At 55.2% G+C, this 16,527-nt stretch overlaps 1 protein-coding gene across 1 annotated transcript in view; it reads left to right on the top strand.

The window, feature by feature from the left end:
* LOC139256284 (pleckstrin homology domain-containing family A member 7-like) overlaps positions 1–16,305 on the top strand; it is a gene marked incomplete at its 3' end in the record, with an annotated part of 55,882 nt that extends 39,577 nt beyond the window's left edge. The window contains exons 4-9 of the mRNA XM_070874165.1: positions 5,554–5,659; positions 7,709–7,813; positions 9,666–9,738; positions 10,160–10,260; positions 10,644–10,756; positions 15,841–16,305. Of these exons, the coding sequence (XP_070730266.1) occupies positions 5,567–5,659; positions 7,709–7,813; positions 9,666–9,738; positions 10,160–10,260; positions 10,644–10,756; positions 15,841–16,305 (950 nt within the window). The remainder of the gene's footprint in view (positions 1–5,553; positions 5,660–7,708; positions 7,814–9,665; positions 9,739–10,159; positions 10,261–10,643; positions 10,757–15,840) is intronic.
* Between the last annotated feature and the right edge of the window lie 222 nt (positions 16,306–16,527).

Genomic DNA, 16,527 nt, shown 5'->3' with positions numbered 1-16,527 from the left:
GCGGGTGTGGGGAGCGAGCGCGGGGAGTGGCGGGTGTGGGGAACGAGCGCGGGGAGTGGCGGGTGTGGGGAACGAGCGCGGGGAGTGGCGGGTGTGGGGAACGAGCGCGGGGAGTGGCGGGTGTGGGGAGCGAGGGCGGGGAGTGGCGGGTGTGGGGAGCGAGGGCGGGGAGTGGCGGGTGTGGGGAACGAGCGCGGGGAGTGCGGGGTGTGGGGAGCGAGGGCGGGGAGTGCTGGGTGTGGGGAGTGCTGGGTGTGGGGAGCGAGCGCGGGGAGTGCTGGGTGTGGGGAGCGAGCGCGGGGAGTGCTGGGTGTGGGGAGCGAGCGCGGGGAGTGGCGGGTGTGGGGAGTGCTGGGTGCGGGGAGTGGCGGGTGTGGGGAGCGAGCGCGGGGAGTGCTGGGTGTGGGGAGCGAGGGCGGGGAGTGCTGGGTGTGGGGAGTGCTGGGTGCGGGGAGTGGCGGGTGTGGGGAGCGAGGGCGGGGAGTGCTGGGTGTGGGGAGCGAGCGCGGGGAGTGCTGGGTGTGGGGAGTGCTAGGTGTGGGGAGCGAGGGCGGGGAGTGCTGGGTGTGGGGAGCGAGCGCGGGGAGTGCTGGGTGTGGGGAGCGAGCGCGGGGAGTGCTGGGTGTGGGGAGCGAGCGCGGGGAGTGGCGGGTGTGGGGAGTGCTGGGTGCGGGGAGTGGCGGGTGTGGGGAGCGAGCGCGGGGAGTGCTGGGTGTGGGGAGCGAGGGCGGGGAGTGCTGGGTGTGGGGAGTGCTGGGTGCGGGGAGTGGCGGGTGTGGGGAGCGAGGGCGGGGAGTGCTGGGTGTGGGGAGCGAGCGCGGGGAGTGCTGGGTGTGGGGAGCGAGCGCGGGGAGTGGCGGGTGTGGGGAGCGAGCGCGGGGAGTGGCGGGTGTGGGGAGTGCTGGGTGCGGGGAGTGGCGGGTGTGGGGAGCGAGGGCGGGGAGTGCTGGGTGTGGGGAGCGAGGGCGGGGAGTGCTGGGTGTGGGGAGCGAGCACGGGGAGTGCTGGGTGTGGGGAGCGAGGGCGGGGAGTGGCGGGTGTGGGGAGCGAGCGCGGGGAGTGCTGGGTGTGGGGAGCGAGCGCGGGGAGTGGCGGGTGTGGGGAGCGAGGGCGGGGAGTGCTGGGTGTGGGGAGCGAGGGCGGGGAGTGCTGGGTGTGGGGAGCGAGGGCGGGGAGTGCTGGGTGTGGGGAGCGAGGGCGGGGAGTGCTGGGTGTGGAGAGCGAGGGCGGGGAGTGCTGGGTGTGGGGAGCGAGCGCAGGGAGTGGCAGGTGTGGGGAGCGAGGGCGGGGAGTGGCGGGTGTGTGGAACGAGGGCGGGGAGTGCTGGGTGTGGGGAGCGAGGGCGGGGAGTGCTGGGTGTGGGGAGCAAGCGCGGGGAGTGGCGGGTGTGGGGAACGAGGGCGAGGAGTGGGGAGCGAGGGCGGGGAGTGGCGGGTGTGGGGAGCGAGGGCGGGGAGTGCTGGGTGTGGGGAGCGAGGGCGGGGAGTGCTGGGTGTGGGGAGCAAGCGCGGGGAGTGGCGGGTGTGGGGAACGAGGGCGAGGAGTGGGGAGCGAGGGCGGGGAGTGGCGGGTGTGGGGAACGAGCGCGGGGAGTGGCGGGTGTGGGGAGCGAGGGCGGGGAGTGGCGGGTGTGGGGAACGAGGGCGAGGAGTGGGGAGCGAGGGCGGGGAGTGGCGGGTGTGGGGAACGAGCGCGGGGAGTGGCGGGTGTGGGGAGCGGGTGTGGGGAGCAAGGGCGGGGAGTGCTGGGTGTGGGGAACGAGCGCGGGGAGTGGCGGGTGTGGGGAGTGCTGGGTGTGGGGAGCGAGCGCGGGGAGTGGTTGGTGTGGGGAGCGAGGGCGGGGAGTGGCGGGTGTGGGGAGCGAGGGCGGGGAGTGGCGGGTGTGGGGAGCGAGGGCGGGGAGTGGCGGGTGTGGGGAACGAGCGCGGGGAGTGGCGGGTGTGGGGAGTGAGGGCGGGGAGTGGCGGGTGTGGGGAACGAGGGCGAGGAGTGGGGAGCGAGGGCGGGGAGTGGCGGGTGTGGGGAACGAGCGCGGGGAGTGGCGGGTGTGGGGAGCGAGCGCGGGGAGTGGCGGGTGTGGGGAGCAAGGGCGGGGAGTGCTGGGTGTGGGGAACGAGCGCGGGGAGTGGCGGGTGTGGGGAGTGCTGGGTGTGGGGAGCGAGCGCGGGGAGTGGTTGGTGTGGGGAGCGAGGGCGGGGAGTGGCGGGTGTGGGGAGCGAGGGCGGGGAGTGGCGGGTGTGGGGAGCGAGGGCGGGGAGTGGCGGGTGTGGGGAGCGAGGGCGGGGAGTGGCGGGTGTGGGGAGCGAGGGCGGGGAGTGGCGGGTGTGGGGAGCGAGGGCGGGGAGTGCTGGGTGTGGGGAGCGAGGGCGGGGAGTGCTGGGTGTGGGGAGCGAGGGCGGGGAGTGGCGGGTGTGGGGAGCGAGGGCGGGGAGTGCTGGGTGTGGGGAGCGAGGGCGGGGAGTGCTGGGTGTGGGGAGCGAGGGCGGGGAGTGCTGGGTGTGGGGAGCGAGGGCGGGGAGTGCTGGGTGTGGGGAGTGCTGGGTGTGGGGAGTGAGTTGCGAGGAGTGCTTTGTGTGGAGAGTGCTGGGTGTGGGGAGTGAGTTGCGAGGAGTGCTGGGTGTGGGGAGTGCTGGGTGCAGGGAGTGAGTTGCGAGGAGTGCTGGGTGTGGGGAGCGAGCGCGGGGAGTGCTTTGTGTGGAGAGTGCTGGGTGCAGGGAGTGAGTTGCGAGGAGTGCTGGGTGTGGAGAGTGCTGGGTGCAGGGAGTGAGTTGCGAGGAGTGGCGGGTGTGGGGAGTGCTGGGTGCAGGGAGTGAGTTGCGAGGAGTGCTGGGTGTGGAGAGTGCTGGGTGCAGGGAGTGAGTTGCGAGGAGTGCTGGGTGTGGAGAGTGCTGGGTGCAGGGAGTGAGTTGCGAGGAGTGGCGGGTGTGGGGCGTGAGTGCTGATGAGACAGAGAAGAGAATTGCTGGCACAGATCGTGTGCTGAATGGCCATTTGTTCTGTTTCACACACCCAGATTTGTTGATGTGAAGAATTTGTGAGGTTGGCGTCTGATTATTATGCATAGTCACCCCCTCACTGAGTAACTTCACCCTGAATTTCCATAACATCAAACTACCAGAAACTGCTGTAATCCGGCAATGAACTCACCCATTCCACCCCGATGATATTCTGGTGCCCTATCCCTCAGCTCGAACTCTTCGAAGCAGTCAATCTGTGCCGCGACTGCCAGGCTCCAAACCATACTGTTTCCCATCGAGCTGAGCAAATGTTGGAGCTTTCTGCAGGGATCGGGAGAAACATGGCAATCGAGGGACAAGAATTGGGGATGGGGAATGTGCTCGACCGCAGCCCATACCTCACCCGCCTCCTAGTGTCACTATTGCTCAGTGGGTAACACGCTTGCCTCTGAGTTAGAAGATTGTGGGTTCAAGTCACACTCAAGAGACTTGAGCACAAAAAACTAGGCTGACACTCCAGTGCAGTAGTTGGAGTGCTGCATTGTCGGAGGGGCAGTACTGAGGGAGCGTCACACTGTCAAAGGGGCAGTACTGACAGCACCGCACTGTCGGAGGGGCAGTACTGAGGGAGTGCTGCATTGTCGGAGGGGCAGTACTGAGGGAGCGTCGCACTGTTGAAGGGGCAGTACTGAGGGAGCGCCACACTGTCGGAGGGGCAGTACTGAGGGAGCGCCACACTGTCGGAGGGGCAGTACTGAGGGAGTGCCGCACTGTCGGAGGGGCAGTACTGACGGAGCGCCACACTGTCGGAGGGGCAGTACTGAGGGAGCGCCGCACTGTCGGAGGGGCAGTACTGAGGGAGCGCCGCACTGTCGGAGGGGCAATACTGAGGGAGCGCCACACTGTTGGAGGGGCACTACTGAGAGAGCGCCGCACTGTTGGAGGGGCAGTACTGAGGGAGCGCCACACTGTTGGAGGGGCACTACTGAGGGAGCGCCGCACTGTCGGAGGGGCAGTCCTGAGGGAGCGCCACACTGTTGGAGGGGCACTACTGAGGGAGCGCCGCACTGTCGGAGGGGCAGTACTGAGGGAGTGCCGCACTGTTGGAGGGGCAGTACTGAGGGAGCGCCGCACTGTCGGAGGGGCAGTTCTGAGGGAGCCCCGCACTGTCGGAGGGGCGGTATTAAGGGAGCACCGCACTGTCGGAGGGGCGGTACTGAGGGAGCGCCGCACTGTCGGAGGTGCCTTCTTTCGGATGAGACATTAAACCAAGGCCCCATCCACCTCTCAGTGAATGTGAAGGATCCCATGGCACTATCTTGAAGAAGAGCAGGTGAATTCTCCTCGATGTCCAGGCCAATATTTTTCCCTCAACAAAAATTACTAAAACAATTTATCTGTTTTTTACTCTGAGGGAGCTTGCTGTGCGCAAATTGGCTGGCATGTTTCCTACATTACAACAGTGACTACACTCCAAAAGTACTTCATTAGCTGTAAAGCGCTTTGAGACGCCTGTGGTTGTGAAAGGCGTAATAGAAATGGAAGTCTTTTTTATCCCACCCTCACATCCCTGTGCTCTGGAACTCTCCCTGAACCTCTTGGTGCTGTCACATCTCTCCCCACTTCCGAACGCCTCCTTAAATTCCTCCTCCCCTGCTCAGGGTTCGGTTTCTCTTTTCCATTGTGCTGAAGGAGGCCCAGTTTCGATTCCCAGACAGAGCAAGTATCAGGCCATTCCCACCACCGGGGACTGGGATCAGTCAGCCCCAGAACCTACCGCTCAGACACACGGCCCGACATAAGGGCTCGGCGGTGTGAGGGGGGCGCTTGTGAGTCTGGTCAGGATGGATGACGACTGACCCCGAGCCCACACTCGGGGGATGGGTATGTTATAAATTCTCACCACGCTGACAGTCAACACTTGCTGCTGGAGTTCGGTGTGGCACAGTGCGCCCGCTGGGGAGTGTGGATTGAATTACCTGTTCCCTGGGGAGGGGGGAACCTGCGGTTAGGGGTTGTGTTGGTGGTGTGATTTTACAGGGGGTGTTTGCGGGGGGAGGTTGTTGGGGGGGCCGGAAGGGTTTGGAGTGGGGGGAAAGCTAAATTCCATACAGAGATGTGGCAGCAGCTCATTCTGTTTTTCCGTTTAATAACCTTTCCATTCATTGTTTGGGCAGATTAAACAGATCGAGAGTCCAGCTGGTTCTGTCCATCATTCCCACTGGGAAATTAGATTCGGGATAATCTGATTTCTTGGAAAAAAGATTTATTTTCCTTTTGGATCGCATCTTGCATTTAGCTGGGATTCGTGTTGAACACAGGAGAGAGAGAGAGAAGGAAAGAGCTGTGACTCTCCAGTGATCAGGTACTGTACCTTTAATTAGCCCTGTACAGTGATCAAACACACAGATACTCCATTCTGTGGGACTGTACCCCAGTGAGAGTCAGTATCATGAGGAGAGAAGTTTGGGAATGGGGAGTTTAGAGAACCGTTTGTGTATTTTACACTTTTGCTGAGTGAGCATGAGGTCAGACGAACAGGCAATGTGCTGTCTCACTGAGAGTTGTGACTCAGATCTTTGCCTTTGTTTTGCAGGCTGGTTGTAGTGATGTCGGAGGTAATCGAGAGGCCTCGCAGTGGACTGAGCCAAACGTCCAGTATCATCACCGTCTCCTCCATCAACACCACCTTGGGCTCAAAGGTTAACAAGCGGATACCCTGAAATCTGTGGAGTCCTCCCCTCCACTCCCTCCCTGCACTCCCTCTCCCTCCGCCTCCCCTCCCTCCGCTTCCCCTCCATTCCCACTCCCCCCGTCACCCCCCCCCCGTCTCCCCTCCACTCCCACTCCCTCCATCTCCCCTTCCCCTCCCGTCTCCCCTTCCCCCCCGTCTCCCCTTCCCCCCTGTCTCCCCTCCCTCTGGTTCTTTACAGTTTTGATGGAATCCTGACTGTGTGACTGAGCCCATCCCCTGGTCCTGCACTATTACACAGGAACAGGAGGAGGCTGTTCAGTCCCTCGAGCCTGTTACACAGGAACAGGAGGAGGCCATTCAGCCCCTCGAGCCTGTTACACAGGAACAGGAGGCCATTCAGCCCCTCGAGCCTGTTACACAGGAACAGGAGGAGGCCGTTCAGTCCCTCGAGCCTGTTACACAGGAACAGGAGGCCATTCAGCCCCTCGGGCCTGTTACATAGGAACAGGAGGAGGCCATTCAGCCCCTCGAGCCTGTTACACAGGAACAGGAGGAGGCTCATTCAGCCCCTCGAGCCTGTTACACAGGAACAGGAGGTGGCCATTCAGCCCCTCGAGCCTGTTACACTGGAACAGGAGGTGGCCATTCAGCCCCTCGAGCCTGTTACACAGGAACAGGAGGAGGCCATTCAGCCCCTCGAGCCTGTTACACAGGAACAGGAGGTGGCCCATTCAGCCCCTCGAGCCTGTTCTGCCACTCAATTTGATTATGGCTGATCTGTACCTCAATTCCATTTACCTGCCTTTGCCCATATCCTTTGATCCGCTTACGCAACAAAAATCTATCCATCTCACTTTTAAATTGTAAATTGACCCACAGCCTCAACAGCCTTCCACTGCCCCTTGTGTGAAAAAGTGTTTCCTGACATCACCCCTGAACGGCCGGGCTCTAATTTTAAGGTGACATCTCCTTGTTCTGGACTCCCCCCCCCCCCCCCCCCCCCCTCCCCCCCCCCCAACCCGAGGAAATAGTTTCTATCTACCCGATCAAATCCTTTAATCATCTTAAACACCTCGATCAGATCACCGTTTAATCTTCTTCACTCGAGGGAATACAAGCCACGAGTGTGCAACCTGTCCTCATAATTTAACCCTTTTAGCCCTGGTATTGTTCTGGTGAATCAGCTCCCTTTCCAAGAGCAATATCGCCTTCCTGAGGTGCAGTGCCCAGAACTGCATGCACTTACAATTACTCCAGACAGGGTCTGACCGCGGGCGGCTCTGTACAACTGAAGCATCACTTCGTCACTTTGTATTCCAACCCCCGAGATAAGCAGCAACATTCCAGTAGCCTTTTAAATTATTTTTTGTACCCGTCCTCCAGCTTTCAGTATTTCTGTACCCGGACCCCTAAAACCCGGACCCTTAAATCTCTCTGCTCTTCCACAGTTCCCAGCTTCTTACCATTCAGCAAAAATTCTGATTTGTCTTTCTCGGGTTCAAAGCGGATGACCTCACACTTTCCCACACTGAACTCCATCTGCCATAGTTTTGCCCACTCACTGAATCCATCAATGTCCCTTTGTAACTTTCTGCTCCCATCGACACGCCATACTGAGCCGCCTAACCTGGTGTCAGCAAACTTGGATCTATGGCTCTCTGTTCCTTCAAGTATGTCATTGATAAATATGGTGAAAAGCTGAGGCCCCAATACAGGGGGACATCACCCGTCACATCCGGCCAATCAGTGTATGTTCCCTTTATCCCCACTCTCTGTCTCCCAACCAATTACTGATCCAGTTACCAGGAGCATTGAGCAACTAACGATGGGACACGGTGACGCAGTGTGAGACTGAGCCCCACAGCCCAGGAAGTTCGGGGTTCCGGCCCTTATAGTTGTAGGATTACCTGGGCATGTCTGATGACGAGAACCCTCTTTAAACTGGGTGGCAGTGGGCCCCACACGGACTCCCACTTATCACTAATCGATTGTAACATCGTTATTCCAGCCGCTGGTTTCACCTTTAACCCGTTTATTCTGATTTGTTTTTGTGCAGCCAGTCCGAGCAATGAAGAAAGTTCACGCATTCGCCAAGAGGGAGCAGGCGATAAAACGAGATCCCAACTCGTTGACGGTGATCCGGGGGTGGCTCAACAAACAGGTACCGAGGGGGCGGGGAGTAGGAGAGGAGAGTGGGGGGGTGGGGCCGGAGCCGGAGTCGTGCGGGAGCAGGAGTGGAGAGGGGGAGGGGAATGTGGGTGGGGAGCAGGGGTTAGCGGGACCAGGGGGGAGTGCAGGGAGTGGTGTCGGGGGGGTGGGAGTGGGAGTAGGAGAGGAGAGTGAGACTGCAGGAGCGGAGATGGGGAGAGGGGAGCAGGCGGTGGCAGGACTGGGGGGGTGGAGGGGTGGGGTAGTGGGTTCATGGAGTGGTGTGGGGGGGCAGGAGCGGAGGCAGGAACAGGGGGTAGCGGGACTGGGGGGGTGCAGGGGGTGGGCGGGGGGGGAGAGAAGAGGTAGCAGGTGCAGGGAAGTAAGGGAAAGCAGTCGGAGCGGAGAGTGGGGCGCAGGGAGTGGGAGCAGAGGCAGGGAGAGGGGACGGGGAGCTATGGTTGGCGGGAGAGGCCCAGTGGGGTGGGCAGCAGGGGAGGGGATTGCGGAAGGGGGGGCCAGTTTTTACAAGACGTGGGGCTGACTTCCCCACCACCAGCGCTGAACCCCATCATCCTCCTTAGGCCACGGTGATGTCAGACGCCTGGTGCAATTCTTGAGGCATTGCTGGCGTCACTGGGCAATGAAGGCCGAGGAGCGAGATTCTCTTGGGGCCCATTTCATATCTAGAGCGTGGGCTCCCTCTGGTGGCCGAGTGAGTAAAATCACCAGGTGCAGCATCGAGATCCTGGGCTAGGGACAGAGAGAGCAACCAGGATTCCTCTCCACAGCACCTTCAGGAACTGTACCCCAGGGAGTCAGTACCTTCAGGAACTGTACCCCAGGGAGAGTCAGCACCTTCAGGAACTGTACCCCAGGGAGAGTCAGCACCTTCAGGGTCTGTACCCCAGGGAGACTCAGCACCTTCAGGGTCTGTACCCCAGGGAGAGTCAGCACCTTCAGGGTCTGTACCCCAGGGAGAGTCAGCACCTTCAGGGTCTGTACCCCAGGGAGAATCAGCACCTTCAGGGATTGTACCCCAGGGAGAGTCAGCATCTTCAGGGTCTGTAGCCCAAGGAGAGTCAGCACCTTCAGGGTCTGTACCCCAGTGAGAGTCAGCACCTTCAGGAACATTACCCCAGTGAGAGTCAGCACCTTCAGGGACTGTACCCCGGGGAGAGTCAGCACCTTCAGGGTCTGTACCCCAGGGAGAGTCAGCACCTTCAGGGTCTGTACCCCAGGGAGAGTCAGCACCTTCAGGTCTGTACCCCAGGGAGAGTCAGCACCTTCAGGAACTGTACCCCAGTGAGAGTCAGCATCTTCAGGGACTGTACCCCGGGGAGAGTCAGCACCTTCAGGGTCTGTACCCCAGGGAGAGTCAGCACCTTCAGGGTCTGTACCCCAGGGAGAGTCAGCACCTTCAGGAACTGTACCCCAGGGAGTGTCAGCACCTTCAGGGTCTGTAGCCCAGGGAGAGTCAGCACCTTCAGGGTCTGTACCTCAGGGAGAGTCAGCATCTTCAGGAACTGTACCCCAGGGAGAGTCAGCACCTTCAGGGTCTGTACCCCAGGGAGAGTCAGCATCTTCAGGGTCTGTACCCCAGGGAGAGTCAGCATCTTCAGGAACTGTACCCCAGGGAGTGTCAGCACCTTCAGGGTCTGTAGCCCTGGGAGAGTCAACACCTTCAGGAACTGTACCCCAGGGAGTGTCAGCACATTCAGGGAAATAGTGGGGAAAAAATGTAAGATAGGATTCCAGATGATTGAAGAGAGAGTCGGTGTATTGGGGTGGTGCGCACTGAGGCCTTTCCTGCAGCTACTACACAGCCTGCAGAGTGGGTTTGATTGTTTCTCTCTGTGTTTCAGGACAGCTCTGGGCTTAAGCTGTGGAAGAGAAGATGGTTCGTCCTGTCTGACTTCTGCCTCTTTTATTACAGAGGTAACTGAACCTGCCCTAACCTCTCCCCAACACCCCTTCCCCAACCCTCTCCCAAACACCCCTCCTAACCACCTCCCCAACCCCCTCCCCTCCCCAAACCCATTCACCAACCCCTTGCCCAACCCCATTCACCAATCCCATCCCGAACCCCCTCCCCCAGCCCCCCCTCCCAAACGCTCCTCCCAACCACCTCCCCAACCCCCTCCCCTCCCCAAACCCATTCACCAACCCCTCCCCCAACCCCCCTCCCAAACCCCCCCTTCCCAACCACCTCCTCTCCCCAAATCCCTCCCCAACCCCATTCACCAACCCCCTCCCCAACCCCCTGCCCAACCACTATGTGAAGAAGAGTGCAGCCCATTTACCTGGGAAAGGTAGCAGTCAGGAGATAAGTTAATTCTCTGTATCTTGTGCTCCACAGACAGTCGGGAAGAAAGAATCTTGGGGAGTATTCCGATGCCGAGTTACATCATCTCTGCTGCTGATCCACAGGACCGGAAAACCCGGAAATTTGCTTTTAAGGTTCAGGCCAGTTCGGAATTCGATTTGTAGTTGGCAACATCGAGAGAAAATAACAGAATCTGACAGAGTAGGGGTGTGGGGGGTCCGGGGGCAGGGCGGGATGTGGTTGGGAGTTGGGGGGGCGTTTACATCCAGGCGGAAGCTTGCCGTTTACGGATTGACCGCCGATAGGAATTGTCTGATCTACAGATACCAGGGGCAAACCCAGGTAGTCAGTTGGTGATGTGCGGTCGTCCTTGTCCCGTTACACAATACTCCACTCCCAAACCTGATTAAATGTCAGGGGAAGGAGGAGCTGTGAGGACAGACGATTATAGCAGAGAGAGAAAACGTTCAGGAATGAAGAAATGTTTGAACTTTACTGACGTATTCCTGTCCCACAGGCTGAACACTCCGGAATGAGGACTTACTACTTCAGTGCCGACACACAGGAAGATATGAACGGTTGGATCAGGGCCATGAGCCAATCAGCACGAGTGGAATCTGAAAACAGCAAGTAAGGGGTTAAAGAACTTGCACTGTATTACTGTCCATTACAGATAGATCCCAAACCCCTTCCCATTCACTCCCACTGTACAAAATCCCAATGGACCAAACCCCTTCCCATCCACTCCCACTGTACACAATCCCAATGGACCAAACCCTTTCCCATTCACTCCTACCATACACAATCCCAATGGAACCAAACCCCTTCCCATTCACTCTCACTGTATAAATCTCAATGGACCATAGAAACTAGGTGCAGGAGTAGGCCATTCGGCCCTTCGAGCCTGCACCACCTTTCAATAAGATCATGGCTGATCATTCACCCCTTTCCTGCTTTCTCTCCATACCCCTTGATCCCTTTAGCTGTAAGGGCCATATCTAACCCTCTTGAATATATCCAATGAACTGGCATCAACAACTCTCTGCGGTAGGGAATTCCACAGGTTAACAACTCTCTGAGTGAAGAAGTTTCTCCTCCTCTCAGTCCTAAATGGCTTAGCCCTTATCCTTAAACTATGTCCCCTGGTTACTGGACTTCCCCAACATCGGGAACATCCTTCCTGCATCTAACCTGTCCAGTCCCGTCAGAATTTTATATGTTTCTATGAGATCCCCTCTCATCCTTCCAAACTCCAGTGAATAGAGGCGCAAGTCGATCCAGTCTCTCCTCATATGTCAGTCCTGCCATCCCGGGAATCAGTTTGGTGAACCTTCGCTGCACTCCCTCAATAGCAAGAACATCCTTCCTCAGATTAGGAGACCAAAACTGAACACAATATTCCAGGTGAGGCCTCACCAAGGCCCTGTACAACTGCAGTAAGACCTCCCTGCTCCTATACTCAAATCCCCTAGCTATGAAGGCCAATATACCATTTGCCTTCTTCACCGCCTGCTGTACCTGCATGCCAACTTTCAATGACTGATGTACCATGACACCTAGGTATCGTTGCACCTCCGCTTTTCCTAACCTGCCGCCATTTAGATAATATTCTGCCTTCGTGTTTTTGCCACCAAAGTGAATAACCTCACAGTTAATCCATATTATACTCCATCTGCCATGCATTTGCCCACTCACCTAACCTGTCCAAGTCCCCCTGCAGCCTTTTAGTGTCCTCCTCACAGCTCACACCACCACCCAGTTTAGTGTCATCTGCAAACTTGGAAATATTACACTCAATTCCCTCATCCAAATCATTGATGTATATTGTAAAGAGCTGGGGTCCCAGCACTGACTCCTGCGGCACCCCACTAGTCACTGCTTGCCATTCTGAAAAAGACCCGTTTATCCCGACTCTCTGCTTCCTGTCTGCCAACTAGTTCTCTATCCACGTCAATACATTACTCCCAATACCATGTGCTTTAATTTTTCACACTAATCTCTTGTGTGCGACCTTTTCAAAAGCATTTTGAAAATTCAAATACACCACATCCACTGGTTCTCCCTTGTCCATTCTACCAGTAACATCCTCAAAAAATCCTAGAAGATTTGTCAAGCAGGATTTCCCTTTCATAAATCCATGCTGACTGACTTGGACCGATCCCGTCACTGCTTTCCAAATGTGCTGCTATTTCTTCTTTAATAAATGATTCCAACATTTCCCCCCACTACCGATGTCAGGCTAACCGGTCTATAATTACCTGCCTTCTCTCTCCCTCCCTTTTTAAAAAGTGGTGTTACATTAGCTACCCTCCTGTCCATAGGAACTGATCCAGAGTTGATAGACTGTTGGAAAATGATCACCAATGCATCCACTATTTCTCAGGCCACTTCCTTAAGTACTCTGGGATGCTGACTATCAGGCCTTGGGGATTTATCGGCCTTCAATCCCATCAATTTTCCTAACACAATTTGCTGACTAATAAGGATTTCCTTTAGTTCCTCCTTCTCGCTAGACCCTCGATCCCGTAGTATTTCCGGAAGGTTATTTGTGTCTTCCTTTGTGAAGATAGAACCAAAGTATTTGTTTAACTGGTCTGCCATTTCTTTGTTCCCCATTATAAATTAATCTGAATCTGACTGCAAGGGACCTACGTTGGTCTTCACTAATCTTTTTCTCTTCACATATCTATAGAAGCTTTTGCAGTCAGTTTTTATGTTCCCGGCAAGCTTCCTCTCGTACTCTATTTCCCCCCTCCTAATTAAATCCTTTGTCTTCCTCTGCTGTATTATAAAATTCTCCCAGTCCTCAGGTTTGCTTCCCATTCACTCCCACTGCACACAATCCAATTGGACCAAACCCCTTTACATTCACCCCCACTGTACACAATCCCAATGGACAAACCCCTTCCCATTCACCCCCACTTTACACAATCCCAATGGACCAAACCCCTTCCCATTCGCCCCCACTTTACACAATCCCAATGGACCAAACCTCTTCCCATTCACCCCCACTTTACACAATCCCAATGGACCAAACCCCTTCCCATTCGCCCCCACTTTACACAATCCCAATGGACCAAACCCCTTCCCATTCACCCCCATTTTACACAATCCCAATGGATCAAACCCCTTCCCATTCACCCCCACTTTACACAATCCCAATAGATCAAACCCCTTCCCATTCACCCCCACTTTACACAATCCCGGTGGGGAAAGCTCCTTCCCATTCCATTCTATTTTATGGTATCAAAAGGTTTGGGCGTCTGTCCCCAAAGTTCATTCCTCAAGAACCTGAAAGGACAACTTCATACTCGCAAGGTTAGAGTCAAACACCAAATCCAATTGGCCTCCAGCATTTCCCATGATTGAGCAGGCATGGGGAAGGGCCCATACTGCAGGACATCTCCAAAACGGGAAAGAGTCGGATCACTGCTGGGGCCTCAGCTATTTACAATCTATGATGAGGAACCAAGTGTAATATATCCAAGGTTGCTGACAATACAAAGCTAGGTGGGAAAATAAACTGAGAGGAGGATGCAATGGGATATAGACCGGTTAAGTGAATGGGCAAGAACTTGGCAGATTGAGTATAATGTGGAGAAGTGTGAAATTATCCACTTTAGTAGGAAAAATAGAAGAACAGAATATTTTTTTAAATGGTGAGAGACTGGGAAATGTGGGTGTTCAGAGGGACCTGGGTATCCTTGTACACCAATCACTGAAAGTTAATATGCAGGTACAGCAAGCAATTCACTCAGCAGGTGGTGAATCTTTGGAATTCTCTATCCCAGAGGGCTGTGGATGCTCAGTCATTGAGTATAGTCAAGATTGAGATCGATAGATTTTTGGACACTAAGGGAATCGAGGGATTTGGGGATCGGGCGGGAAGGCGAAGTTAAAGTTGAAGATCAGCCATGATCTTATTGAATGGAGGAGCAGGCTCGAAGGCCGAATGGTCTGCTCCTGCTCCTATTTCTTATGTTCTGATGTTTTTATAAAACAAGAAAAACAAAACGTTGTCAGTGAGACTGGTGCTTAACAGCTTGGGATGAAAGGAGGACTGAGGGAAGTGAGGAGTTCCACAATTTAGAGGTTCTGCAATTGAATGTTAGAGTAAGGACCAGAGCATTGAGTCATGATTTCAATACAGTGAGGCTTTAGAGAATGGGAAGAGCGTGTGGGACGAGGTGTTTGGAGCTTGGAGATAAAAAAGAAGAAAACTCAGCGGCGGGCCAACTGTAGAATTGATAAAAATCAAGAACAGGTGCAAGAGGTCAGAGATCAGTCAAGAGCTCTTTGTTACATAAGAACATAAATAAGAAATAGGAGCAGGAGTCGGCCATACGGCCCCTCGAGCCTGCACCGCCATTTAATAAGATCATGGCTGATCTGATCATGGACTCAGCTCCACTTCCCCGCCCGCTCCCCATAACCCCTTATCCCCTTATCGTTTAAGAAACTGTCTCTTTCTGTGATAAATTTATTCAATGTCCCGGCTTCCACAGCTCTCTGAGGCAGCAAATTCCACAGATTCCTTCTCTGAGAGAAGAAATTTCTCCTCATCTCAGTTTTAAATGGGCAGCCCCTTATTCTAAGATCATGCCCTCTAGTTCCAGTCTCCCCCATCAGTGGAAACATCCTCTCTGCATCCACCTTGTCAAGCCCCCTCATAATCTTATACGTTTCAATAAGATCCCCTCTCATTCTTCTGAATTCCAATGAGTAGACCTACCTACTCAACCTTTCCTCATAAGTCAACCCCCTCATCCCCGGAATCAACCAAGTGAACCTTCTCTGAACTGCCTCCAAAACAAGTATATCCTTTCGTAAATATGGAAACCAAAACTGCACGCAGTATTCCAGGTGTGACCTCACCAATACCTTATATAGCTGTAACAAGACTTCCCTGCTTTTATACTCCATCCCCTTCACAATAAAGGCCAAGATTCCATTGGCCTTCCTGATCACTTGCTGTACCTGCATACTATCCTTTTGTGTTTCATGCACAAGTACCCCCAGGTCCTGCTATACTGCAGCACTTTGCAATCTTTCTCCACTTGCTCTTTGATTTTTTTCTGCCAAAGTGCATGACCTCACACTTTCCAACATTATACTCCATCTGCCAAATTTTTGCCCACTCACTTAGCCTGTCTATGTCCTTTTGCAGATTTTTTGTGTCCTCCTCACACATTGCTTTTCCTCCCATCTTTGTATCGTCAGCAAACTTGGCTACATTACACTCGGTCCTTTCTTCCAAATCGTTAATATAGATTGTAAATAGTTGGGGTCCCAGCACTGATCCCTGCGGCACCCCACTAGTTACTGATTGCCAACCCGAGAATGAACCATTTATCCCGACTCTCTGTTTTTTGTTAGTTAGCCAATCCTCTATCCATGCTAATATATTACCCCGTGAACTTTTATCTTGTGCAGTAACCTTTTATGTGGCACCTTGTCAAATGCCTTCTGGAAGTCCAAATACACCACATCCACTGGTTCCCCTTTATCCACCCTGTTGGTTGCTGACAGCCACAGACTCTGGTTCTTTCTCGGCTAATTCATGCTCTTTAATATTTATCATCTTGAACACGATGAGTTTCTCCATGCTCAGAACCAGTTGTACTTTTGTAACAACAGAAATGTAGGATTTACCAGCTATCCCCAAGTTGCAGTCAGTTTATTTATACTTTTATCGTCTGAAATTTTTTTTGCAGCGTCTCCTCGACGAAAGCTTCAAAGCGCGCTCCCCAGGAACAGCGATATTCCAGCTTCGAGGATTTCACTAAATCCGGGCTGCTCCAGCGCACGGAAAATGCCCAGAGTGCGGAATCACTGGAAATCGCAAAGCTGTCTGAACCGAAGCGGCAAACGGATTCCAGAGATGAAATGATGGAAAAGAAGTTGGAGAAAGTCAGGCGGGAGCTCTTGGCTCCCACCAATGGTCGGAGGGAGGTTCCGCCTGTAACCATCTCCCTTGAGCGGCTGACCCCTCTGCCACAGAATGGCACAGTCCCTCCTCCCACTCCCACGAGTGGGGTCCAGAACAGAGCATTCAGATTTGAGGAGGATTCCAAGCCTGGGGTTGAGGACCTGGAGCTACAGAGAAGGAACTCACTGTCTCACGTCGAGCAATGGGTTCGGTCGCAAAAAGCGAAACTGCCCGAAGGAGAGGAGGATGAGTAAGTAGACTACACTGCTCCTTGAATGCTGATCTATACCCTCCTCAGCGCTGGTAGTTGGGCTAGAATATAGGAACTGGTTCAGTCCCTGGTCTGTGCTAGTTGCTGATCTCACCCATAGACCGTAGGAGGCCTGAGGGAACTGGCAAGTTTCACAGCTCAGGGAAAGATTGAGTTAGAGTCGGAGATAGAGTGATCAGATCTTCATTTCACTGTGAGGGT

Source organism: Pristiophorus japonicus, unplaced genomic scaffold (assembly GCF_044704955.1).
Source record: "Pristiophorus japonicus isolate sPriJap1 unplaced genomic scaffold, sPriJap1.hap1 HAP1_SCAFFOLD_700, whole genome shotgun sequence".
NCBI classification, from domain to species: Eukaryota; Metazoa; Chordata; class Chondrichthyes; family Pristiophoridae; genus Pristiophorus; species Pristiophorus japonicus.
The sequence above is the reverse complement of the archived record's forward strand: the minus strand, read 5'-3'. Positions and strand labels throughout refer to the sequence as shown.